This window comes from Pleurodeles waltl, chromosome 10 (assembly GCF_031143425.1).
Source record: "Pleurodeles waltl isolate 20211129_DDA chromosome 10, aPleWal1.hap1.20221129, whole genome shotgun sequence".
Taxonomy (NCBI): Eukaryota; Metazoa; Chordata; class Amphibia; order Caudata; family Salamandridae; genus Pleurodeles; species Pleurodeles waltl.
Window position 1 is genome coordinate 858,018,685 of NC_090449.1, and position 27,669 is coordinate 858,046,353.

General features: G+C 45.3%; 1 protein-coding gene across 2 annotated transcripts in view; it reads right to left on the reverse strand.

Annotated features, from left to right (window-relative positions):
* The window catches only part of ADAM22 (ADAM metallopeptidase domain 22), a 1,118,190-nt gene that overhangs the window by 344,256 nt on the left and 746,265 nt on the right, over nt 1–27,669 (reverse strand). For both annotated transcript variants that reach the window (XM_069211564.1, XM_069211563.1), the window contains exon 12: nt 22,075–22,159. In XM_069211564.1, the coding sequence (XP_069067665.1) occupies nt 22,075–22,159 (85 nt within the window). The remainder of the gene's footprint in view (nt 1–22,074; nt 22,160–27,669) is intronic.

Sequence of the window (27,669 nt, forward strand, 5' to 3'; positions counted from 1 at the left end):
TCCCACTGCACGCACTGCAAGCCTCACACAGACCCTATATTTTTTTTATAATAGACTTTTCTACACTCCTGTACGCCTTTACAAATTCAAACTTGCACAAAATGACAATTGTTGGCGCTGCCACACTCATCAGGGTACTGACTTTCACATGTTTTTTTCCTGTCCATCCCTATCTACTTTTTGGTCCTCAATATGGTCTCGCATTTCAGCAATAGCTCAGATCTCCTTAGCAATGTCATATGAATTACTGTTTTTGGGAGGCATACACGATATCTGGAGTTCATTCAGGCCTCTTGGAAAATTGGTGGACCTTTTGCTTTCTATTGCAATCTCTATTATTACTTCTAACTGGAAATCTTCGGAGAACATCACTATCAGACAGTGGTGGAATTCTGTATGTTATCATCATAGATTTGACAGCTACAAGCTTGATTCAACAGGAACTTTCTTCAAACGTCATCAGCTATGGTTGCCATTAAGTAACTATCTCTCACGCACTGCAAAGGAAATGGATTTTTCTCCTCCTTTTTAAAAAATGTCAATATATTTCCTGTTTTTCTTCTTATATATACTTATTTCATCTTACATTCACTGTAACTAATGCCTATTGCCTCTCTCTCCACATGGCTATCACTTGATTCCCTTTTCTACCCCTAAAGCTCTTCTCCCTCTCCCTCTTTCTTTCTTCTTTCTTTATTCAAACTTGGAGTCTTTGATACTATATTGCTGTATATGCCTAATTCATGTATATGTTTAAATATGCATTTACAAGTACAATATTCCTTATTCATATATATTCACAACTGCATATCTCTGTCCTGGCAATGTTAAGTTAATGTTCTTGTATTTGACTCAATAAAAAACATCTTAAAAAAAAAAAAGGATCTGTATAAGCTCCCATTTTTTAAACGTACACAGAATCCAAGGGAAATCTTTGCAAAACCATGGTCTCTCTTTCCGTAAATATGCAGACAACCAGATCTACCTGAAAACAGATTGTTCTCAGAAATTCAGGGTTCTAGTCTCCCAGTCATCCAAATCTGGAGAAAAACATTTAGTTAAAGCGAAATACACAAAAGACTGAGGGGGTTATTACAACTTTGAAGGAGGTGTTAATCCGTCCCAAAAGTGATGGTAAAGTGACGGATATACCACCAGCCGTATTACGAGTTCCATAGGATATCATGGACTCGTAATACGGCTGGTGGTATATCCGTCACTTTACCGTCACTTTTGGGACGGATTAGCACCTCCTCCAAAGTTGTAATAACCCCCTGAATTCTTTCTTCTCTTCTCTAAACCAAGTAGTTGTATGTTACAATGTTGATCACCAAAATGTGGTGGCTATAACATAGTTGACAAAATATCAAAATAAAAAATACTGGCCTTCTGTACTTATAATTTTGACAAACATATCGCAGTTGAGCATGGTGAGTTTATATTACTAAAAGTATATTATTTGGACTTAAATACAATTATTTACAATTCAATTTTCATAGATTTTTGAAAAAATACATTTTAAGAAATATATGCAACATTAAAAGATGGATATATAAATGCGAGGAGTCTTCCACAGGAAAAAGCCCTGCATCGATTTTACTCCTGCTCCGAGCAGGCAGTAGAATTTCAACGCAGTGAAGTCGCAGAATGACATGATGAAATGTAAAGTTCACTGTGTTAGTTCTGCGTGGCTTTTCCCATGGGAATTCCTACACCTAAATACATTATACTTGGCACAGGTATAATGTGATGCAGGGCTTTACAAACTGAAGCATTGGGCCCAATACCTCAATGTGTAAATATGGAGCAGTGTAGTGCACTGCTAGTGCCGCTGCTGCACCAAAAAACATGACACATCAGTGGTGCAAAGGACTTGTAGATGAGACCCTTAATATGCAATTGCCACTCCAATAAATATTGTGGAAAGTGCATATATTTAGGAGTGGGAGGTAGCTTTACTAGTCTAACTCCAGCCCAACAAACATTAGGAATGGTGGTGAGTTTTACTAATGTGTTTAGTTAAAAATATATAAATGTTAAAAAAATATCCTACAAATATTACACATTTAAAATTAATTGCAAAACATATCTGCTTATAATATACTCAAAAAAATAAAAATACCTATTGGAATATTTGATAAAGATGTAAATCACAATTAATAAGTGTATATATTATAACTTTGATAAATAACTGAATTGTGTCAAATGAAAAAAATGCTTTGCAACTGTAAAATATGATTTTATATTTTTCATTAATTACTTAAATGATTCAGACAAATATCATTAAACCCCTAAGAACACACATTCATAACATAAGACTAATAAGAACCTCTACAATAAATAAACACAAACCATGTAAAAATGTTCTACATTTTTGTAAGTTATTAAATAATGAAAAAAACTACTATACACCTAAATCACAAAAATCCAACCAAACACCAACTGCACAAAGTGCAAGCAAACGTATGTATAAATTAATATACAATTACAAACAAAAAAAAAAATTTTTTTTTTACAAAAAACAAGGAAAAATCAATAACAATTAATGAATATAATTTCCGAAAAGATGCTCCCCATGAATAAGACCCAACCCAAAAAATAAAAAAAATGTTAAAATATTAAATCAAATAATTACAAATTATAAATTTGAAATTAATAATAATTATTATTCAATATCAATGAACATAGATTGTAAATAAAACACCCTCCCAAGCTGTCCCTAAGAACCAATTTACTCTTTTTGGAATTACAAAGTGGGAATAGGAGCCACTGGCAAAGCAGTTGCCATCAAGATAAAATAAAAAAGATGAGAGTAATGTGATTATAAAGAATACTTTGTTGCATCACAGTGCCAATGGCAGTGTTGCACAATTATTGCTTTCTGTCCCTTAACCCTTTGGGTGCCTGCAAAGTAACAGTTACGTCATTGCTTGCACCGCTTGGGCGCTGAGGATGTAACCGTTATGTCCTGGTATGTGGCCTCGGGGGGAGTACCAGCGTTCCCCCCGATGGCGTCGAACCCCCCCCTCCCATGGGCAGAGATGGAAGAGAAATCGCTTCCCCTTCCACCTCAGCCCCACCTGCCCCCCCCCCAACCCCTGTAGCATCTGATGACGTCAGCGCATGATGCCGCACTGACCTCATCAGAGGCTGCCCCCTAGAGCATCCAGCGCGGATGCAGAGGGGGCGAGAGAGGCATGAAAGGAAAGGAAGGGAAAGGCCTTTCCTTTCTCTCTCTGCATTTTTGCTGCCCGAGAAGCAGAAAGCCTACTAGACACCAGGGATTTTTTTTTTTAATGTAATTGAATAAGGGGAGCATCCCCTTGGGCAAAGGTCGCTCCCCAAGGGGACAAATTAATTTAAGGTCATTTCTGCGCCCCAGGGGCAGATCGGCCTATTATAATTAGGCCGATCTGCCCCCGGGGAGGCAGAAACCCCTAGACACCAGGGATTTTTTATTTCTTTGCATCAATTTCACGCACGGGGAGCAACCCCTTAGGCAAGAGTCGTTCCCCTGGGGGGCAAAGCCACTAGGCCCGGGGATTTATTTTTTTGCACCATTTTCACACAAAGGGAGCGGCCCCTTAGGCAAGGGGTGCTCCCCTGGGGGGGAATTTATTTTAGGCCATTTCTGCTCCCTTTGGGGGCAGATTGGCCTATTTCTATTAGGCCGATCTGCCCCCTGGGAACAGAAACCACTTCAGCACCAGGTACTGGTGTGTGTGTGTTTTGGTTGGGGGGGCTATCACTTGGGCAAGGGTTGCTCCCCATGGGGGCACATTACTGTTGGCCATACCTGCCCCCTTTGGAGGCAGATTGGCCTATTTTTGGAAGGCCCATCTGCCCCCAGGGGGGGCAGAAAGCCCACCAGACACCAGGGAAGATTTTTTTTTCAAAAAAGAGGGTGGGGTATAGCCATACACCCACCCCAAATAAATAAAGCCAAAGTTGTTCTACCCACCGGTGGGCAGATGGGGACATTACCCCCGATCCACTCCCCAGGGGGAGGGGGACAGAAAGCCTACTAGATGCCAGGGAATTTTAAAAAAATTGTGGGGTGGTGGCTACCAACCAGTATGGGCATGATTATGCCCCCACCCCAACTGAAGGGGGTAACAGTCTTTCAGCTCTCCCCCGCACACTAAAACATCTTATCCCACGGCAAGCAAAAGGACATTTGATTATTTTGGGTTTTGGTTTTACATTTGGGCCATGAGAGCTTCTTTAACTCTCAAAATTGTCCCACTTGGAATGGTGAGGGATGCACTTTTTGGACTTTGGGACACTGCCATGAAGAAAAATACACAAGGCCTAGACACATCTGAAAACTAAACATCTGGGTGAGTCCAGGGTGGTTTGCTTCACATGCACCCCGCACCACTTTCTTACCCAAAATGCCCTGCACACCTCCAACTTTGCTGGAAACCACACATTTCCCCACATTTTTGTGATGGAACCTTCTGGAATCTGCAGGAATCCACAAAATTCCTACCACTCAGCATTGTCGCATCTATACCAATAAAAATTCTGCCCCACTTGTCAGCCTAAAAATGTTTTTTTCAAACTTCCCTTTTGGACCCGCTTTTTTTCCTCATCAATTTCGACATGTTTTTGGCTCTTCCCTGTCACAGGCACTTGGCCCACCTACACAAGTGAGGTATCATTTTACAGGTAGGCTACGGGGAAAGTTGGGTGGTAGAAAATTTGGCCCACAAAGAAATGTCTGAAAAATATGATTTTTCAGCTAAATGTGAGGTTTGCTGAGAATTCTGGGTGAGAAAACACTTGGGGATCCACGCAAGTCACACCTCCCTGGACTCCCTTGGGTTTCTAGTTTTCAGAAATGTTTGGGTTTGGTAGGATTCCTTATATGAATGCTGAGCACAGGACCAAAAATGCAGGTGGCCCTACCCCCCCCAAAATACACGTAGTTTTGCATTTGATAATTTTGATGTGTCCACATAGTGTTTTGGGGCATTTCCTTTTGCGGGCATTAGGCCTACCCACACAAGTGAGGTACCATTTTTATTGGGAGGCTTGCGGGAGTGCTGGGTGGAATCAAATGTGTGGCTCCTCTTAGATTCCAGAACTTTCTATCACCGAAATGTGAGGAAAGAGTGTTTTTTTGCCATATTTTGAGCTTTGCAAAGGATTCTGGGTAACAGAACCTGCGAGTGCCCCACAGGTCACCCCATTTTGGATTCCCCAAGGTGTCTAGTTTTAAAAAATGCACAGGTTTGGTAGGTTTCCTTAGGTGCCGGCTGAGCTAGAGGCCAAAATCCACAGCTAGGCACTTTGCAAAAAACAGTCCTGTTTTCTTTGGGAAAACGTGATGTGTCCACATTGTGTTTTGGGGCATTTCCCTTTCACGCACACTATGCATACCCACACAAGTGAGGTACCATTTTTTTCGGGAGACTTGGAGACACACTGGGTGGAAGGAAATTTGTGGTTTATTTCAGATTCCAGAACTGTCTGTCACCAAAATGTGAGGAAAAAGTGTTTTTTTGGCCACATTTTGAGGTTTGAACAGGAGTCTGGGTAACAGAACCTGGAGAGAGCCCCACAAGTCACCCCATCCTGGATTCCCCTAGGTGTCTAGTTTACAAAAATGCACAGGTTTGGTAGGAATCTCTAGGTGCCGGCTGAGCTAGAGGCCAAAATCCGCAGCTAGGCACTTTGCAAATAACAAGTCAGATTTCAATGTAAAAATGTGATGTGTCCATGTTGCATTTCCTGTTGCGGGCATTAGGCCTACCTATGCAAGTGAGGTACCATTTTTATCGGGAGACTTGGGGGAGAGCAGAATAGCAGAACAAGTGCTATTGCCCCTTGTCTTTCTCTACATTTTTTTCTTCCAAATGTAAGACAGTGTGTACAAACACGTATATTTGATAATTTTGTCTACTTTTCAGAAATGTTCAGCTTTCTGGGATCCAGCATTGGTTTCACATCCATTTGTGTCACTAACTTCAGGTTTGTCTGTTCCTGAAAGCTGGGAAGATGGTGATTTTAGCACCACAAACCCTTTGTTGATGCCATTTTCAGGGGGAAAAAAACAAGCCTTCTTCTGCAGCCCTTTTTCCCATTTAAAAAAAAAAAGGACACACATTTGGTGTGGGTAACTTATGTGGACAAAAAGCTATGAGGGTCTAAGTGTAAACTGCCCCCTAATAGCCAAAAAACTACTTGGCACCTGAGGTGGAAAAGGCCTGGCAGCGAAGGGGTTAAAATCATATAGGCCCTCATTATGACATTGGCGGTAAGTTCCACTTACCGCCATGCCGACTGCCGCCAACATACTGCCGCCATGGCGGTTTACCGCTACCCATATTATGACACACATATAGCAATCCGTCACTATACAGACACACACAAGTTCGCCAGCCCAAAGGTCAGTGATAAACTGGCGGTAGCAAAACCCACACTGTTACGCCAACAGAACTACACCCACAATATTATGACCCACTAATCACCGCGGCGGACATTCAATCGCGGTAAACCATTGGCGGTACATACAGCTGCGCTCAAAATACACACAACTTAAAAAAACAACACTACATTGGACAATTCAAACTACACACACCTGACACACATATGCACACCACATCCACACAACCAAACCACCATAAAACACACACACACACTACCCACAACCCTTTATGACTACTAAGAATTGCCAAGAGAGAGAGAGAGATAGAGACACCAAGAGCACCCGCAGAATCAGAGCCACATAAAACCATCACCCATACACCATCCAAGCACCTTACAGCACACACCCCAACACATCACCCCACACACCCTCACACATACCACTCACACGACACCCATGGCACCACAACAACACCCAAGATTCTCAGAGGAGGAGCTAAGGGTCATGGTGGAGCTATGGCGGAGCTATTGAGCCACAGCTATTCGGATCATAGGTGCAGAAGACATCCATTTCCAGGAAGATGGAGCTATGGCGGAGGATCGTGAACAGGGTCAACGCCGTGGGACAGCACCCAAAAACAAGGGATGACATCAGGAAGAGGTGGAACGACCTACGGGGGAAGGTGCGTTCCCTGGTAGAAAGACACCAGACAGCAGTACAGAGGACTGGCAGTGGACCCCCACCTCATCCCCCACTACTAACAACATGGAAGGAGCAAGTCTTGGCAATACTGCATCCTGAGGGCCTGGCAGGAGTAGCAGGAGGACTGGAATCCGGTAAGTCAAATCTTTACTACTTTCACCCCCCTACCTGCATTCCATCACATACCCCCACCCTCACCTTCACCCTCACTCCCATACCTCCTACATACCCTACCATCACAACCCACCTCTCCCACAACCAAGCCCTGCATGCAACACCAATGCATGGACACCACTCACAGCCCTGCATGGGCTCCCATCACCAAAGCATACACACTCAAGACAATCACCTAGCCCACCAAATCACCACTCACACAAGCCTAAGCTGCCAGGGCAATAACAACCATAGAGAACAACACACCCATGCACAAGATGGCACAGGCAGAAACAATAACACTGCATTTACATCCCCACAGGTCCCTCCCACAACGTCACTGGAGAGGAGGTGCCAGCAACATCCAGTCCCCCCACGGAAGAGGCCCTCGGTGATGACAGCAGCTCTGCACCCCTGGATCAGGATGACCAATCTGGCCCATCAGGGACCTCCAGACAGTTGGTTACCAAGGCACAGTCCCATACCACCACAGAGCCTCCCCCCTCAGGAAACACCAGCCCAGCACCCACCCAGCGGGCCCATACCACTGTCCCCAGGACACGTCAATCAGCAGTGTGTCCACCGCTACAGGGACCCCAGGCCACCCCACAAACACAGGACGATCAGGGACCTGGGGTCAGTGGCAGTGGGCACACGGTTCAGGGGACAGAGGCACAGGACAACAGGGAAGCTGGAGGACTGCTGTGTGACAGGGGGAGGACAGGCCCAGGGAACCAACTCTCCACGAGGCACTCACCAACATCCTGGCAGCATACCACCATTCCCAGAAGACAATGGGCCAGATACTGGCCAAGTTGCAGGAGTCCCAGCGGCTGAAGGATGGACAGCACCTGGGGAGGACCTGAGGGACATCCACACCACCCTGGTCATCATTGCAGGGGTGCTGGCAGACATGGCCAACACCGTGAGGGAGGCAGTGGCGCACCAACGGGCCCCTGACACTAGCCAAACTGAAGAACAGCCTTCCACCTCTGCTGACGCTAGTGGACAGGAGACCCCACCACAGGACCAACAGGCCATCAGCATCCCTCCACCTGCAGAAGGAGAACCACCACGCAAATGGTCCCTGCGATCCAGGCAGAAGCCAGAGAATATTGCCAAGACCCCTGCCAGGAAATACGACTCTCCTGAATATCACTCTTGTCCTTGTGTCTCACTATGTCACCATGTCCACATTAAACTGCCATTGATCCACTTCCTGTGCCACCTTGGACAGTGCACCTGTGATATAAATAGACTGGAACTTTACCCTGGACTCTCCTCCACCACAACCCCAGCCCATTGCAACACCCCATCCACTTATTAGCACTTAAATGAACACCCTTGTGAAAAATACAAGTATGGAGTCTGTCAATTGATTCAACTATGTATTTGTTTAACAAGCTGTAAACATTGCAATTCAACTGTATAGTATTGTATACATAGGTATGACCCGTAGTTGGCTGCAGTCAACACACCGGGAGCCAGAGTGGGGCACAGATATCTGTAAATAGACATGCCAAAGGGTATAGTAAGTGGCCATAGTTGTGGGACTATCAGCCTGCCAGTGACAATATCCAATACAAAACAGTCAATGGAAGGTGAAGTTACAGTGTCTTACCTGTGTGTCACTGGAAGTACTGTTGTATGATTGCTGTTCTATTGTCCACATCCTCATCCTCTGCCTCCTCTTCGTCACTGTCCACAAGGTCCACTGCTGCCACACGTCCATCTCCAGCCTCATCCTCCTTCAGAAAAGGCACCTGGCGATGTAAGGCAAGGTTGTGCAACATACAACACTCCACGATGATCTGGCAGACCTTCTTGGTTGAGTAGCACAGGGAACCACCTGTTAGATGGAGGCACCGAAACCTGGCCTTCAGGAGGCCGAATGTCCTCTCTATGATTCTTCTTGTTCGTCCATGTGCCTCATTGTAAAATTCCTCTGCCCTAGTCCTGAGATTCTTCACTGGGGTCAGTAGCCATGAGTTGTTAGGGTAACCAGAGCGACCTACAAATATTGAGGGACACCTGTAAGCCAAACACTAACACTTAGGGCCAACCCCATACCCATACACCATACTGGATGGGAACCATGGGCTCACCTATTAGCCACACCCAGTGCCTCTGTAGTTGAGCCATCACATATGGGATGCTGCTATTCCTCAAGATAAAGGCATCATGCACAGAGCCAAGATACTTTGCATTGACATGGGAGATGTACTGGTCAGTCAGGCACACTATCTGAACAATCATCGAATGAAAGCTCTTTCGATTTCTGAACCCCTGTTAATTTCTCGGGGGGGGGGGGGCGGGAGGACAAAGGCAATATGTGTACCATCAGTTGCCCCAATAATGTTGGGGATATGTCCCATTGCATAGAAGTCAGCTTTCACTGCGGCCAAAACCTCCACCTGGGGGAAAACAATGTAGCTGGGCATGTGTTTCATTAGGGCAGACAACCCTCTTGTTAGCACTATTAAGAACATTGGCTGTGACATTCCTGCTGCCAAGCCCACTGACACTTGGAAAGAACCAGTTGCCCAGAAATGGAGCACAGATAGCACCTTCACAAGAGGGGGGATCCCAGTGGGGTGACAGATAGCAGACATCAGGTCTGGCTCCAATTGGGCACACCGCTCTTGGATTGTGGCCCTGTCAAGTCTGTAGGTGAGGATAATGTGCCTGTCCTCCACTGTTGCCAAGTCCACCAGGGGTCGGTACACGGGGGATGTTTCATTCTCCTATTCATCTGCAGCGGTTGCAATCTAGGGGGCAAAATGATAAGTATCTGGTCAGTATTCCACATTTCCAAAATGTACACTGCATTGCATGTTGTGAGTGAAACAGTATGTTATTGGATAGGCCCAAACAATGCCTATGTGTACTGTGACGCAGTTAGGTGCCATGGCCTGCACCCCTCCCCCACCGAAATGGCGTCTGCCTGTCCTTTGTGGATGGACAGGTGGAAATGAAGTAATGCCGCTGACGAGTACCGCCGGGCAACTCCTCATTGGTTGTCTATGGGCCCTATGGGTTACAGTGGCCAATGGTGATGTACGCCAGCAGTGACGGTACGCACCGCCGTGGACGTGACCGCCATTTTCTATCTGTTCTCTCACTTGCTACCTGACCTTCAACAGGAGAGGACCTACACTGCAAGTGCCGCTGTGACCTGTGTCTGGAACCGACCATGGCTCGAGTCACTGGGGAAAGAGCCCCTGCCTTCACCGCTGTGGAGTTGGAGAGACTGGAGGATGGGGTCCTACCCCAGTACCGAATGTTGTATGGGCCTCCAGACCAACAGGTGAGTACACTGGGAGCACGATGCACGGGACATGAGTGCATGGAGTGCTGTGTGTGAGGGCCTCGTGTAAGGGGGGCTGGAAGGGTCCTAGGCAGCGTTCTGCGTGTATGGTGCACCTAAGGGGATGTGAGGGATATGGTGGGCCATGAGTGTTAGAGGCCGGACGGTATGGCTGATACCTTTTTTCTATCTTTAGTTCTCTGCAGGTCAGCGCCCATCAGACAAAGGGTAGGTGGCATGCCAAGGACGTGCGGACACTGGGGGGCTACGACAGGTGGAACACCCACTGTCGCAAACGGTGGGAGGACCTGAGATGCTGGGCACGGAAGACGCTGGAGGCCCAGCTGGGGATGGCCTCCCAACGAGGAAGGGGTGCCCGTCGAACCCTGACCCCCCTGATATTCCGCATGCTGGGGGTAGCCTATCCAGAGCTGGATGGGCGCTTGAGGGCATCACAGCAGCCACAAGGGGGTGAGTATATTTTCCCAATATACTACTTGCACCTGGTGGGGTGGTCTCCGGATGGGGGATATGGGCCTGTGGGTGCCCCTAGGCCAGGCAGGACATTGCATGGTAGGTCCCATGTTGGGCAGGGTTCTGATGTGAAATTCCTCCAACCAAGCTAGTAGGCCTCCACTACTGGGCAGGGGTCTGTGGGTCTCAGGTATGCTGCTATTGGCCTTAGGTATGCCTGGCCAAGGGCTGGTGACTAGCATTGTGACTTGTAGTGCATTGCACAGTGCGTAGGCCTGTTCCCTGTGTGAGTGTGCTGTGTACGTGGTGTTGGTGCAGCCACTGACCAATTGTATCCTTTGTATCCCCCTCTTTTTTGTTTTGTCACCCTGTGCATTAGCATCATCTGGCGGAGGTGCAGCGGCACCGGCGACGGAGGGAGCTGCATCCCAAAGGGCCCAGGAGGCTGAATCCGCCGACGGTGAGGGCACCTGTGGGACGGAGGGCAAGGGGAGCACCATGGCAGAGACTGCAGGGGACAGTTCTGACAGTGATACCTACTCCGATGGAAGCTCCCTGGTGGTGGCGGACACCTCTGTGCCCACTTCAACTACAGGTACAGCCACCACCCCCCATACCAGCACCGCCCTCCCAGCAACCCCTCAGCGAGATTCTCATGCCTGCTCACCCAGGAGGGTGGGCATCTCCTTCGCCCCAGGCACCTCGGGCTCTGCCCCAGTTAGCCCTTCTGCCCTGAGTGAGGAGGCTATTGACCTCCTGCGATCCATCTTTGTTGGGCAGTCAACCATAGTGAATGCCATCCAGGGGCTGGCAGGCCATATGCAACAAACAAATGCATTCTTGGAGGGCAGTCACTCTGGCATGGCGGCCCAACAGAGATCAATCCAGGCTCTGGCCTCCACAAGCACCACATGTCATCCCACAGGCACTCACACAAACACCATTCAGATGCAGACATACCAACATCCACTGCCTCCTCTTCGCCGTCCACCACCCTCCCAGTAGCGTCTCCACTCACACCTGCATGCACTACATCCTCATCCACTACCACCATCACACCTATCACTACACACCCCTCACTGGCAGTCACCACCCCCACTTCCATGCACACGTCTCCTGTGTACTCTCCCACTGTGTCTGTGCCCCCCCTCCCAAAGTACACAAACGCAAGCACTCAGACACCCAACAGCCATCCACCTCACAACAGCATCCAGCCCATGCACCTGCACCCAAACACAGCAGACAGACACCTCCAACAACCACTCCCTCTTCCTCCACTCCCAAACCTTCACCCTCTTCCCATCCCAGTGTGCCTAAGGAACTTTTCCTCTCCGCCGTTGACCTCTTCCCTACTCCTCCCCCGTCCTTCACATAGGGCCAGGATGGTCAGAACCCAGGCTAGCACCTCGGCCACCCAGTGCACGGCCACAGTAGTGTCCGCAGCTAGTGCAGATGGAAGAGGCTCCAAAGAACCAACCATCAGCACTGACAGTGTACCTGCACCAGATGCCAAGGGGAAGGACAAAGAGGCACCACCAGCTGCCAAGGGGAAGGGCAAGGAGGCACCACCAGCTGCCAAGGAGAAGGGCAAGGAGGCACCACCAGCTGCCAAGGGGAAGGGCAAGGATGCACCACCAGCTGCCAAGGGGAAGGGCAAGGAGGCACCATCAGCTGCCAAGGGGAAGGGCAAAGGGTCTGCACCTCCAGGCAGGAAGGACAGGAGGCCTGGTGCTAGACTGATTCTGAGCCGACACCACCAACCGTGGCGGTTCAGCCATCCAAGGCTGCAGGGGAACGGCTGGAGCCCCCCCCACCACTGGCATCCCCCACACCAGCACCGCCACCAGCATCACTGCCCCAGTGGGCAGCTGTCCGAGGATGCAGGGGGAAGGGCTGGAGCCTCCCACCACCACTGCAGCACCGCCACCGGCACCACTGCCAGCAGCAATAGCCCCAGTGGGCAGCCGTCCGAGGCTGCAGAAGAAGGGCTGGAGCCTCCCCCCACCACTGCCAGCACTGCCACCAGCACCACTGCCAGCAGCAGCATCCCCAGTGGGCAGCTGTCCGAGGCTGGGCAGGAGCCTCCCCCCACCACTGGCATCCCCGACACCAGCCCCGCCACTACCACCACTGAGCAGCTGTCATCGCTGGCGGGCAGTGTGCAGTCCTGCCTCCATGGACTGTAGTGCGTCCTGGCCCCTGCAAATCCTGTGGGTTTGACACCCAGGTGAGACACTGTGACCTTGCACTCCCCAAGTGCTGCATCACAGGTCACAAAGCCCCCTCCAGAACTAGTGGAAGAAGGTGTCCACTCAAACCCATCTTTGCCAGGATGAAGCACACTGGGCACAAAGCCCCCTCCAGAACCAGTGGAAGAAGCAATCCACTCACCCCATCCTCCACAGGATGAAGCACACTGGGAACAAAGCCCCCTCCAGAACCAGTGGAAGAAGGCTTCCACTCAACCCATCCTCCACAGGATGAAGCACAATGGGCACAAAGCCCCCTCCAGAACCAGTGGAAGAAGCCATCCACTAGAGAGACTGTGGCCTTGCACTCCCCAGGACCAAGCAGTGGGCAGACCACCCACTTGAGAGACTGTGGATGTGCCCTCCCCAGGACCAAGCAGTGGGCAGACCACCCACTTGAGAGACTGTGGCCTTGCACTCCCCAGGACCAAGCAGTGGGGAGACCACCCACTTGAGAAACTGTGGTCTTGCACTCTCCAGGACCAAGCAGTGGGCAAACCACCCACTTGAGACACTGTGGCCTTGCACTCCCCAGGACCAAGCAGTGGGCAGACCACCCACTTGAGAAACTGTGGCTTTGCACTTCCCAGGACAGTGTGATGGGCATGTAGCCCCCTCCAAGACCAGTGTTGTTGTTCCATCTTCCAGCTGAGGTGCCCCCCCATCCCCCACCCCCCTGAGGTGCCAGTGTATTTTTGACCTGATGCCCCGCAGTGCTCTCTCCGTGTTGATGCAGGAGTCAAGTGGGGCCTTGGCCTATGTGATGTGGCCTGGTGGCCCACGGACATTGCGGACTGAGCAGTGTCCCTCCATTTGTATATATGTATATACTGTTTTGATTTTGAAGGACGTATTTCTAGTATTTTATGCTATTACACTCACTTTAATCAATTCCTTTTGTCCTTGCATTATTACTGAGGGGTATTGGGTGGATATGTAATGTTATTGCATCTGTTTGAGTGTATGGTGTTGGGAGTAGGGGTGTGGTGTGGGGGTGTCACTCTCTTTTCCCTCCTCCCTCCATTGTGTGCTAGGTGGCAGTACTCACCGCGGTCGTCTTCGCGGGCATTGGTATTCGGGGTGAAGAAGGAGATAAACAAGCATGGGGAACACCTGCAACTTGGGCTCCATGGTGGCGTGGTCCTTCCTTGAGTCTCCAGAGGTGAGTCGTTTCCCTTCTGTGCAGTGTTTCCGCTGTGCTTTTAATGTCGTTGGTACCACCCTGTAAAAGGTGGCAGATAAGCCTGTTGTAATAGTGTGGGCAGTACATTGTCTTCCGCCTGGCTGTTGCTGGTTACCGCCATGGTGCTTGTTGCTACCGCTGTGGCGGTCTGTGTGAGCAGTTTCCGCTGTGGCGATAATTACATTTTATTTACCGCCGGCCTGTTGGTGGTGTTACCACCGCTTTATCACCGACTGCCAGGGTTGTAATGAGGGCCATAATGCCTTGTATTCCAGGTCACCACTTGTTTGTGCTAAGCCTGTTTCACATAGAGATTCTGGTAAATATGATATTACTGTTTCTCTAGGCTACATGGTTCTAAAGTATACAATAGAACATGTAGCAACTTTAATGTAGTGAAAGGATTCTTACACCTTTAATTATCTTTGCTGGTACTTGGAGTAAATGCTGCATACTCCTTTTTTATCAGTGTCTTATCAACATGACTTGATGTAACAGCCAGCAACACCTCTCAGTTCAAATCATTGAAAAGTTGGTTGCAACTGCATGACAAAACAATAATACAGAAAGCTCAAGATAAGGTACAAAAGCTTGATTCTACATAGAGGCCATCATACATTCTCTCGAAATATTCTTAGAACCTTTTTACATTTCCAAGTCCGGGGCTAACTGTGGGAAATGTAACCTCGGATTCAGCCAAAGCTATGCACTTGTAGATAATTGATACTGCTTGCATGCTCAACAATTTCCAAATGCTTTTAATAAAAAAGCTTCAGTTCTAAAACAAGTAAAGCCAAGAACAGGCCAGGAGACAATAGTATAAAGAATTAAATGAAAAATAACTTGGAGTATACAGTTCCATAATCTATAGTCCTGGAGTCCAATAATGAGTCTGGATGTTGTAACCTGACCTACAACATTTGTTAGTAGAACAAGTGCCCTTACCCACCCAAAGGTGGCATACCTCACCATCGGGCCTATTCCTTGTCGGGCTGGCACTGCAATGCCCGGCTGGGGGCTTTAAACTGTGTTTTTTACGGAGGTCTTCGTAAAAAATGCCAAGATAGTTCTATGAGTATAAATTATATTGTACTATGTCTTTGTATGAAGGATTGGAAGAAATGTGTTTTAAAATTTATGACAGCGATTGCTAGCACAATTTTAACATGGTTGCTAATATCTGTATCAAGGTTAAAAACAAGCGCAGAAGTTGTCAGAATTGATGTTCCTAACTTCTCTTACATGAGAAACTGTGCATTTTCATTTAAGCACTACCAGGTAGTGGTTGACCTGTTTCACGCCTATTATGTCTAAATGATCAAATGGCATTTCATCAGGAACAAAAATAGAAAAATAGTACCTAATCTTCACTAAAAGAGAGTAAAGATGATTGCTCAGGGGAAGTGTTCCTGCAATGTAATGCAACTAACACTATCATACCTACTTCCCTCATTTGTGACTTCCCCCACTTTTGATCCTCTTACAGTGAGGAAAAGGCCCCTAGGATGGTTGTGGTCGATGCAGCTTTGGCCATTCTGCAGTAGCAGTGGTGGTGGTCCAAAGACCTCCCCTTCGACCACAGCCCCAGATTCTTGAATTAAAGCAAAGAATAACATGCACATGACCATCCTTTTGCAATCAACCATTGCATGTTCGGATATAAAACTGTTCTAACAGAGCTAATATTCCACTCTCAAATTTGTCCTGAGCTATTGAATTTTATTTCGGCTGTGGCTCTTGCTTCTGAACTAAGATCTAAAATGAATGTGCACATTTACTAATGTTCACGTCCGTTTTATGATACAAGTACCTCAACACTACCAAAAGATTACAAGAGATCCAGAAAAGCAATTGATTTCACGTATTTCCATTGCTAGTCAGGAGGCCCTTCATCAGGGTAACATCTGTCAGAAAGAATTAGATTTCCTCAATAGGACACCTACTCGCCTTCCGGTAATTTATGGTGTTTCTAAAACCCATAAGGATGTACAGGACCCTCCATTCCGCCCCATCGTGTCCACTATTGGGGCTGCTACAGAACTCCTTTCTAAACACGTGGATGTGTTCTTGAAACAACTTGTCAATAATTAGATGGAGGGCAGGGAGTTTGCTCCTTATAATGAAATCCTGCTGACCCTGGATACTGATTCACTGTATAAGAACATCCCCCTACAACAGTACTTAGCCACCATTACAGACATCCTCAAAGATAACAGCATGGAACCACAGACAGATTTTATTCTACAATGCTTGGAAATTGTTTTCTGTGAAAATTTATTTGAGTTTTATGGGGGGTATATTGTCAAATTAAGGGAGTCAGTATGGGGGCTGCCTGTGCTCCAACTGTGGCAAATCTGTACATGGAAGAGTTTGAACAAAGACACGTCTATAATGACATCGCCCCATTCTATGAAAATGTCAAGTATTGGTCAAGATACATTAATGACATCTTCTTTGTTTGGAAAGGGGAGGAAGAGATAGTGGAAGAGTTTCTCACCTGGCTCAACTTAGGTGACAAGAATTTAAAATTCACCAGCCATGTCAGCCGCTCCCAAGTGGAATTTTTGGATATTGTGATTAGACGTCATGATAAACACCTCATGGTTTCTTTATACACCAAACCCACTACTCGGAACACTCTTCTTCATTTTGACAGTTACCATCACAGGTGTCAAAAGCAAGGCATTCCGTTTAGCCAATTGCGAGATAATGAACGTTTTGCACACACATGAGGGATTTCCTGGAGCATGCTGAAATTGTGAAGGGAAAACTCCTAGATTGGGGGTACCCGGAAAGGCTGGTGAAGGACTCCTTTAAGATAGGTAGCTATTATGATCGAGACAATATGTTCATGAATAGAAAAAAAAGAACAGAATGACAGATTGGGCACACAGCACTCAACATTGAATAAAATGATCAGACAGATCGTTAATTCACAATAGCACATATTGAATGTGAATCCAGATGAAAGGCCACTGGAGAAACCATTATTTGTGTTCCTGAGGAATTGCAAGTTAAGGAACATGTTGTTTAAGTCTCATATCAACAGACAAGGGGATACTAGTTAAAGATCTCTCACAGGACTGAACCCCATTAAAGGCAATCACAAATGTGGGACATGCAATGCTGCCAGAATGCCATTGTGTCCTAAGAACTGAAGTTCAGAGGTACAACAGTCAAACTTATGTCAATGCCATATTGTATTATTTACCCTCATGTGACCTTGGATATATTGGTGAGACTGGGAGAGAGTTTAGGTATCAGTATAGTGAGCATAAAATTGCTATGCACAACCAGAAGAAGGGAGCTACTTTGGTTTTGCACTGGATACAAACAAAATCATAAAGAAAGGCAATTGAGATTGATCATCTTGGAGAAAGTTTTCTCTTTTCGAGGCCAGGCATTGACAGTAAGAGGAAAAAGAGAAAAGTATACTCGATTAATTCTTAGGGAACATTTGAAAATGGTCTGAATGAGACTATCCTCTGGCAAAATGCAAAAAGGGATGGATAGTAGTGTTTTTTCCCTTTGTCTGTTCCTGTAATGTGGGCCTATGTCCAGTTCTTTTACCCCTTCTCTGTCTGGGGGGGACAGGGCTGTCCCTATTTGGGGTATCTATTTTAGTTCACCCCTTTAAGACAATTTGGGCTGTGATTTTGATATGGCTGGTTATTTTTGGTTTTTCTGTGAAGTGGTTGGTTTAGGCAGTATGGTGACTGCTTTGTTATCATAGTATTGACTTTGATCTTTTCTGAGGTAGTACCCCCCACTGTGAATAGTTGTTCATTTCTGTACTTGTTAACCCTTTGACAGGAGGATCCTTGGTTAGTTCTTTAGTTTCACTTTTTTTTCCCTTTCCTTTTTGTTGATGTTTTTGTTTTGCTCTATTTGGTTGTGTTCTTCTCGTGTGGGTCTCTCTGCAGTATATCTTTGACTATCCATTTGTGGTTGGATATGCAATTGCAGTTTTGTCAAATTAATCAGATTTGGGTTGTTTTCTGTTGTTGTTTGTATTTGTTATCTCTGGGGCTATGCTAGTGAGACATGGTGCTACTACTTGGGATGTGTTCTACAGTCCGCTCTCTATGTTTGTGCTTCGAGGAGTGACATACCTGGTTAGAGCATGTGACCCAGTTTCCCGGGTCTATTTAATTGGGTCATGCTTTGGACCTTTCGTGGCTATTTTCTATCATGCACCCGATTGGAAGTCTGAAATTCACCTCTGTGGCTATCCATTTGTTAGGTAAGAGCTCCTCGTGTTGGTACCGGGTTCCCCATTATTAATATCAGTGTTATTCTCCTGTTGGTGCTTTTGATATCTTAGACTCATAAGTCATAACACTCAGATTCCTGGGTTCCATAGGGAGGGGCCTGCACTAACGGTAGGAGTCCTGGGGATTATACATTTGAGTACTGTTTCTCTATTTATATTCATGCGTTACCTGTAGCATGTCTTGTGCTTTGCGGGGTGGTTCTTGATATTTCTTATGTTATTTGTGACTGAACTTATATTGATGATTGTTAGTGATAATGGGTCCTCCACTTGTAATGTTGGTGCCACCGGTCTTGTGGATTTTACACCTTGGATTTAGGAGTTACGTCTTATAAATTCCGGAGGTCTATTAGGAGGGGCATTCTGTAACTTTTGGAGCCCTGAGGCTATGAATTCAAGTACTGGCATTCCAGATGTATTTATGCATTCCCCCTTAATGTTTGTGTTGTGTCTTAAGCGATGTCCCTCAATACAGTGCTTGTCATTTGGATTTAGCCAAATCTGGTGGTTTTAGTGGAGCTTGTTTTTATCCCTAGAGTTGGAGGTATATTTGTCTTATTTATTTTTTATATGTTTTCATTTTTTTAATTTGTGGGAAACCGTTCTTGTGAACTGAGCTCTGGGATCCTACTTTTGGACCTTTGGATCTTTTTATCAGGTTTACATCATTTGGGACTTTCTTCCATGATATGTGTACGGGGTAGGTTGTATGTGATTGACTTTTGGATCTGGGTGGAGGTCCAGGGGGTCTTTTCTTTTCTTTCTGTTAGAACTAATGTGTGTCTATGTCTCCTCTTTAGAATTATAGGGTAGCTGGTGTTACCCTTTGAACTATTCTGTTTGAATATCCCGAGGGGCACTTGCCTGGTCAGGGTGAAAGACTGGGGTGTGGATTCTTAAGCTTTGGCTTTTTCACTATTTTTTCAGTTTGGCATACAGGGTGATGGTTATTCTAGTCTTGTTCCTCACAGTGCACATCTCCCTTTTCCCTTTAGTATTGGGGATCTTTAGTTGATCATCTTTTATTAAGAATGTGTCCCTCATTGGAGCATATATAGGCCTATTAACTGAATACTTTGGATCTGTATATTTGTTTTTTCGCACATGTGTCCTTTTTGTGCATTAGATCGGTTATTGGCCACAGCTATACTGGCTATACCTCTATTTTACATCTCTGGACCCTGAAGAAGGTGGTTCCCGCTGTGCAGCTCCACCAAAACTCACATTGATGCTTTGTGGGGATAAAAGGATCACCATGTACACTATTACCAAGAATTAATTGTATTGATAGATTATCACCAATTCAATGATGTATTAATACACATTGCATCTTGAATAGTGAATTGCACCATATTCATGTGTGCCACAATTTACAAATTGATGTAGATAGTGTTTATACGAGATACTTTTATCTATTTGGTGACCTCGAATTTCCCCCTGTCCAGTTTCTGTTTTTATACTATGGGTGAGTTGTATTAAATGTATGCGGTGTGCAGTATGTGGTGATGGTTTGTATGTTGGTATTCTGAGGGATTTATTTTTCCTTTTAGTGTTGTGGTCTGTGGCCTTATTTAGTGAATATTATATGTGCTGGCTGACTCAAAAGCATTGGTGGAATATTTTACTGTGTGGCTATTAATGTGATTTTTTTCATATTTGTTGGATTGTGATACATATAAATAAACAATACATTATTTTGTGTTTTTGGAGGCCTTGTGTGTATTCATAAGGCTCCAATGAGTAAATGTCGAATTAATACATTGTGAATTTAGGTTTTTTGCTAAGTTAGTTCTCTTAGGCAGTGTTGTATAGTTTTGCACATTAACATCATTGCCATTGATTGTTGAGTAAAATAAAGCCGTCACACCATTCATTCATTTGAATTATACCACAATAGAGCAAATAAATATTAGACAATGGGCCTCATTACAACTTTGGCAGTTTGACCGTCGGACTGCCAATACGGCGGTGGGGAGTCATCCGCCAGGACAGCATCTTCCCCACTGTCATATTATGAACTCTCTGCTGGGCTGGCCGGCAGAAACAGTGAGGTGGCATTGGCTTTGGATCTCAGGGAGAGCCGAGGCCAATTTCACTACACTGTCAGTGCCGCCAGCACACTCGGAATGTGCACTGTCTGCTATGGCAGACAGGGCACATTCCGTGTGCTGACAAAGGGGCCCTTGTATTGCCCATGACATGGTCTTGGGCAGTGCAGGTCCCCCCTCAATGGCCCCATCTCTGCCTTTCTGTCAGGCTGACGGGGTCACCGCTAGGCCGGAGGTAAGACACGTCATGATCAGCACGGTGGGCCACCGCAAACCCGGGATCATTGATACCAGTGGTGGCGGTGTAATGTCAAAATAGCAGCATTCCCTGCAGAAGGATTAGACAAGGCAATACAAATGACTAGTAAGCTCTAACTTGAGCCTATGTAAAATGACTAGTTCTACATACCTCCGTTTTTTATAAAAAATTACATTCCTCTATAAGTTTGTCCCAAACCATGCATTTGTGCAATCAGCTCTAACAGAAAACTCTGTTAACTGAAGGCAGCTCAGAAGCCAAGTTTACTGGTTGGAAATTATGGAAAGTTCTCAAAAATGATAATAATTGCTTGAACTATTCAGAAAACCCACATTTAGTGCAGCAAAGAAATAACTTTGCCGTACTGTGACTCATCAGGTATGATTTGCAATTCATGTAGGACAATGGCGAACCAAAGCTAGGAGATTCACTGAAAGGGTCAGTACATTCTGAATAGACCTTAACTATCACATTGTTCATGAGTGTTTAACTATATAACCCACACAACGCTTACCATCATAATTTTTGATGACCCTCGCCGTTTTAGTCATGGAACATGATGAATCAGTACAATATTTTAAGTATGTTTGTCTCTCCATTTGGAAGATATAGTGATAACTCATTGGAAGTAAAGATATTACTGGATTTAGGAAATGTTAAGATATATACCTGGTGGATTTAGTTTCAAGGGAAACGTTTTGAAAGTCAATAACAGACTCAAAATGTACCTCCACAGAGTTTTAGTTCAATCTTAATATTTAAATAAATACTGAACATAAATATTTGATAAAATAATTTATATTTACACTAGACTAATTTTAGGATGAAAAGTAAAAGAAAGCATCAGTTCTTAATCAGCTAATGCCAAGTAAAAAAAATTAAATATGCATGTTCTGCCCGGCTGATATGTGTGCTTGTTTTTTTCATTTTTGTTTTTCAAATTCAATTTGTACAGGTGTAAAATCAATGCTTGAATAAAAGGCTTCAGTTGGAACCATAAGTGCTTTGATATCAAGCATTTACCCATTTCTGCACTGAAGTATGATCACCTACCTCGTTAACACCTCCACCTTTCAGCAGCGAACACATTCCGCCAATGTATGCCGCGCCACTTCGGCTGCTTTGGAATTGGCTTCCTCTGTATAAGTTAAAGAGAAGATATATGAACAAGTCTAACACTCATGTTTGATAATGTTTATGTAAAGGTGTTCTTAACTCTTAACCAGAATGCAAGAACAATTCAGACATCTGACTAACACAATTCTTGTGAGAAACATCTTCTAACAAAATGTGAAGTCAACTGATTTTAATACCTCTGATTTATAAGTATATTCCCTCATAGATATCTGGCGTGTAATTTCTAGTTGTCTGATATTGATGTTATCTTAAACAGGTTCACTGAAATGATGTATTTCCTCTCTTATAGTGTTCTGATTATACTTATCGGTGTGCGTCATCTGTAGAACCTGCGATCTGCTGCATAAATTGCAGATCTGAACAAAAACGCAATTTCCAGTTCAAACAGAACAAACGTTACTGAGGACATGACAAATAGTATTGACCGCCGTTCTCCAAGCTCTGCAAAATGTAACTGCCCACCTTTCAACTGTTGGTTGCTATACTAATTTATAAAGAGGTGCCACATTTATCAAGGTGCTGTTGATATGTCTACTGGATACAGATGGAGAAGAAGTGTTTCAACAGTATGACATACTAAACATCCTACATTCTTAATATTTGTTCCATAGTTGAGGGAACTTTTATGGCAAGACCGGAGGCTCCTATTATGCGTTTCTTTTCTTACTTTAATAAACAGCAGCAGTCAAGAAAACACTACAATTCCCAGAAGGCCTGGGAACACTAGCCAATGGGAATAAAAACGTAGTTCAAACAGTACTAACCAATCATATCACGTACACATGCATTATGACATCACTTGACTGCGAACAGCCCTCTTTTCTTGCTGCTCGCAGTCAAGTTAAGTACCCTTTTCACTTGTCTTATGCATATTTATATTATTAGACGTTATTTTTTCTATTTATGTGCATATTCCAGGTTAATTTTCCTTCCAATTATGTTTTATTCACGGCGCTCGTGTTTTAACTAATTCCTTTTATAGTCGGCAAGTTGCCGCATGTGTGTGGCGCGCGCCGCCTCGCGTGCTCCGTTTTCCAACCGTTTGAAGTTCCTCTTCATTGACGGTTGGTCCGGAGCACTTGAGGCCTCGTGGAAAGTGCTGCACGTCTTCTCCTCAGCGCGCTCTTACCGCATTTATTTATTTAAATATTCCGATCCAATATCGGATTTCTGTTTCCTCGGAGCTCTCGTCAGCACATCCTTCGGCCATCCGTGCTAATTGTCGAGCCTGGAACTTCCTGCTCTCCTTCCCTCGGCGACGCCCAAAGGCGGGGCCAGCTGCTTCTCTGAAGCCTTTCTCCTTTTTAACCCCATAACTGCCAGTTTTTTCTTTTTCCTGTATCATGAATCCTGATAAATCCCCCAACTTACAAGAAGTGGATGACATTAGGCAGGAGTTCTATGCCTTTATAAAATCTTCTCTGCAACAGGCTGTAAATTCATCCATACAAAAAATGTCAAAAAATTTGGAATTTTCCCTTTCTGATATTTTTTCTCGTTCTATGTCGGCCCAGGCTGTGGGGGAATGCAGTCAGCGCCTCCCTTCCCCAAAAATCACAAAAAATTGCGCAAAAGAGAAGTGAGTCTACATGTGGCAGAGGACGCGGTTCCTCCAAAGGCTCCCTCCAAGGAGTATAAAAACGTGGACATTGGGAAATCAAATTTAAAACATAAATCCAAATCAAAAAATATTATTGCCCCTTTGATTATTTCGTCCATCTCTGACTCGGACGACGATGGGTCGGATCTGGACTCTGTCTCCAGTGTTTCAGATGATGGGGACGACGCTGCGGTCTCCCCTCCTCCTCCTAAGAAATATAAATTGACCTCTTTTTCCCCAAAAAAACCTATTTCCGTCCTTGATCCTGAAGGTTTCCCAATGTTTGACCCTTCAAACATCCTCCATCCCAATTCCACCGAATGGGTCCCCGCTGACCACGTTGCACAATATGTTTTGGCAAAAATCTTCTGTCCTTTAGACAAACAAACCAGAGCTAAATTAAAATCTGAGTGTCCCCGTCCCTCCTTATCCCACCAACTCTCGGACACCCCTTCCATTGATCAACCCCTCCTGACATTTTTTACCAAAATGGGCAAGGATCCACGCAAGGGAGTGGATAAGGCGTGGGCCTCCTGCCAAGATAAATTACTAGATATTCCGGGGCACTTAACACGGATTTTCGACATTGCAGAAGCAGCCAGAATTGACGGCTCATTTATTGATCCTGAGGAACTCATTCTATGGGTTCAACGTACCTTCTGCCTCCTGGGTAATGTAAATTCTGCTATCACCCACGAGAGAAGGAAAGGTCTACTTCTAAAACTCGATCCCAAGTTAGTTCACCTAGCATCTGTACAACCCAATATCCACACTGATGGTGCATTATTTGGAGACTCTTTCAAAGGGATTTAAGCAAATATGTAGCTACATTCACATCTTTGGACAAAGCTCAGCAGTCGCTGAAAAATATGTTTTCTCAACGGGTTTTTGCAAGGGCCGGCAGAGGAAGGAACCGCTTTGCCGGCCGCTCTTACCCCAACCAAGGTTCCAGAGGATATCATTACGCCTCCTATCAGGAGTATCGCCCGCAGTTCTATCCTCAACGAGGCAGAGGTTTCCGTTCCAGAGGTGTCAGGAACACCAGGTCCTCCACTCAACCAAGTAAGTCCTTCACCTCCTTCTATTCCCTTAGGTGGGCGTCTTCGTTTTTTCGTAACAAAGTGGGAGGAAATCACGGCAGACCCCTGGGTTCTCAACACTATTCAAGGTTACTCAATAGAGCTATATATAACCCCAGTCCAAACCTCCTCCCCTCCTATTCCTCGTTTTTCCTCAGACATGACTCTACTGATTTCTGCCGAAGTTCAGTCTCTATTGCAAAAACAGGCCATCTCTCCCACCCTTCCCGACCCATCAGGTTTCACCATCTCTATTTTTCTGGTTCAGAAGAAAAACAAAAAGATGCGTCCTGTAATAAACCTCAAGGGTTTCAATCATTTCGTAGTGTATTATCATTTCAAAATGGAAACCATCCTCCACCTAAGAGACGCCCTGCTCCAGCAGGACTGGATGGTCCGATTGGATCTTCTGGATGCGTATCTAGTTGTTCCAATCCATCCCCATTTCAGAAAGTTTCTCCAATTCCAGTGGGCAAACCAGTATTTTCATTTTACCTCTCTTCCCTTCGGGCTATCATCGGCTCCATGGTGCTTCACCAAGCTCATGAAACCGGTAATAGCCTTTCTCAGAGCTCAGGGGATCAGACTTATCATCTACCTCGACGACATCTTATTAATGAGCCAATCCCCTCAGTCTCTCTCAAATCATCTATCCATGACGTGCTCCCTCCTAACAGAGCTAGTATTCATCATAAACAGGGAAAAATCCATACTCATACCTTCTCAAACTATAGAATTCTTAGGCTTTCAGATCAACTCAATTTCAGCCACTCTCAGGCTTTCCTCGGCAAAGATAAAAACCATAAAGTCAGAGATTCTTCAAACTCTACGCAGTTCCCAAATATCTCTCAGAACGTTGGCACGAATTGTGGGTCTCCTATCTTCATCAATTCAGGCCATTTTTTCTGGACCCCTTCATTACAGAGCTCTTCAGAGATTGAAGATTCGGCATTTACGAAGAGGCCTCTCTTATTCAGACGTCATTCCCTTGGATATAGACGCACGCACCGAACTCCAATGGTGGATAGACCATTTAGATACTTGGAACGGAAGAACTATCTTCGCATCAGCCTCAGATCTAGTATTAGAATCAGATGCAAGCCGAACCGGTTGGGGGGCCCGGTGTGGACCAATCTCGACTGGAGGCACATGGTCATCAGAGGAGTCCAAAATGCATATCAATTGTTTAGAGATGCTTGCCTGCTCCTTTGCGATCAAAAGCCTTGCAAAAAACAAAGTCCGTTGTGACATTCTTCTCAGAATGGACAACATTTCAGTGGTTCGATATATCAATCATCTTGAAGGCACAAAATCCAAACCATTGGCGGAACTGGCCAAGGCCTTTTGGGAATACTGCCTTTTAAACCACATTTCGGTTCATGCAGAGTATCTTCAGGGATCTCTCAATACAGTGGCAGATTGGCAGTCTCGACATCTTCGGGATTCAATCGATTGGAAACTTCACCCTTCCATTTTTCAGAACTCCAGAAGATCTGGGGTCCTCTAATAATCGATCTTTTCGCATCCCGTCTCAACTTCCCCAATTTTACAGTTGGCGCCCAGACCCTCTAGTGTTAGCTTCAGATGCCTTTTTACAGAACTGGTTGTTTTCCCTCAATTACGCCTTTCCTCATTTCCTCATGATCAGCAGAGTATTGGCCCAAGTCAGGCACCAACAGGCTTCCCTGGTGCTCATAGCCCCCTTCTGGCAATCTCAAGCTTGGTTCCCAATCCTCTTAGAGCTGTCAATCGATTTCCCTATTTTGATTCCGTCCTTCCTGTCTCTTCTTCTAGACCCCTTAAAACGTCCTCACCCTCTCGTTCTAGACAATGCGTTGACACTCTCCGCATGGAAAGTCTCGGGCAATCCCGTTTTTTCCCTTGCATTTCGACAGAAGCTTCACGATACATCTCTCAGTCCTGGGCCCCAGGTACAAAGAAAGCTTATCAATCAGCCTGGTCTTTTTGGCACAGCTGGTGTCTGGGAAAACACATCGATCCCATTTCAGCTGATGTAATTTTTATAGTAAAGTTTTTAGCGGCAGAAGCAAGCAAAGGTAAGGCTTTCCGTACTATCAATTTGTACAGGTCAGCTATTTCCTCCAACCACTCTTTCGTTAATGGGAAACCAGTTGGAGAACACCCTCTCATATGCCGTCTATTAAAGGGAGTAAAGTTTTCCAATCCTCCTCTACCAAAATACAGCCATTTATGGGATGTTAATATTGTTTTGAAATTTCTGTTGTCGTGGCCTGATAATCTCATGTTTTCTCTAAAAATGTTATCTGCAAAATTAACCATGTTATTGTGTCTTGTTTCTTTTAAACGCCTCTCAGACGTTAAAGCATTAGATATTTCCAACCGTCAATTTACTCCATCTGGAGTTTTGTTTACTGTGGTTCGACGAACCAAGACAAATTTATCTTCTGTGTTTTACCCATATTTTCCTGATCATCCCAAACTATGTGTTGGTCAATGTTTAAAAGCGTATGAACAAAAGACTGCAGATTTGAGAACTCCTTCTCATTCCCAACTACTAATTTCCTTCAGGAAACCTCACAGACCTGTTTCGGCTGCTACTTTAGCCCGATGGGTCAAATGGCTTATGTCCTTGGCGGGTATAGATACCTCTATGTTTGGAGCTCATTCCTCCAGGGGTGCTATGGCTTCCAAAGCTTTTTGGGCGGGTTCCCGTTTAGAGGACATTCTCAAGTCTGCAGATTGGTCTAATGACAATACATTTAAAGTTTTTTACTTTAAACCTGCCAATAATGTTTCATTAGATGTAATTAATATGCTTTAAACTCGCATAATAGGAGCCTCCGGTCTTGC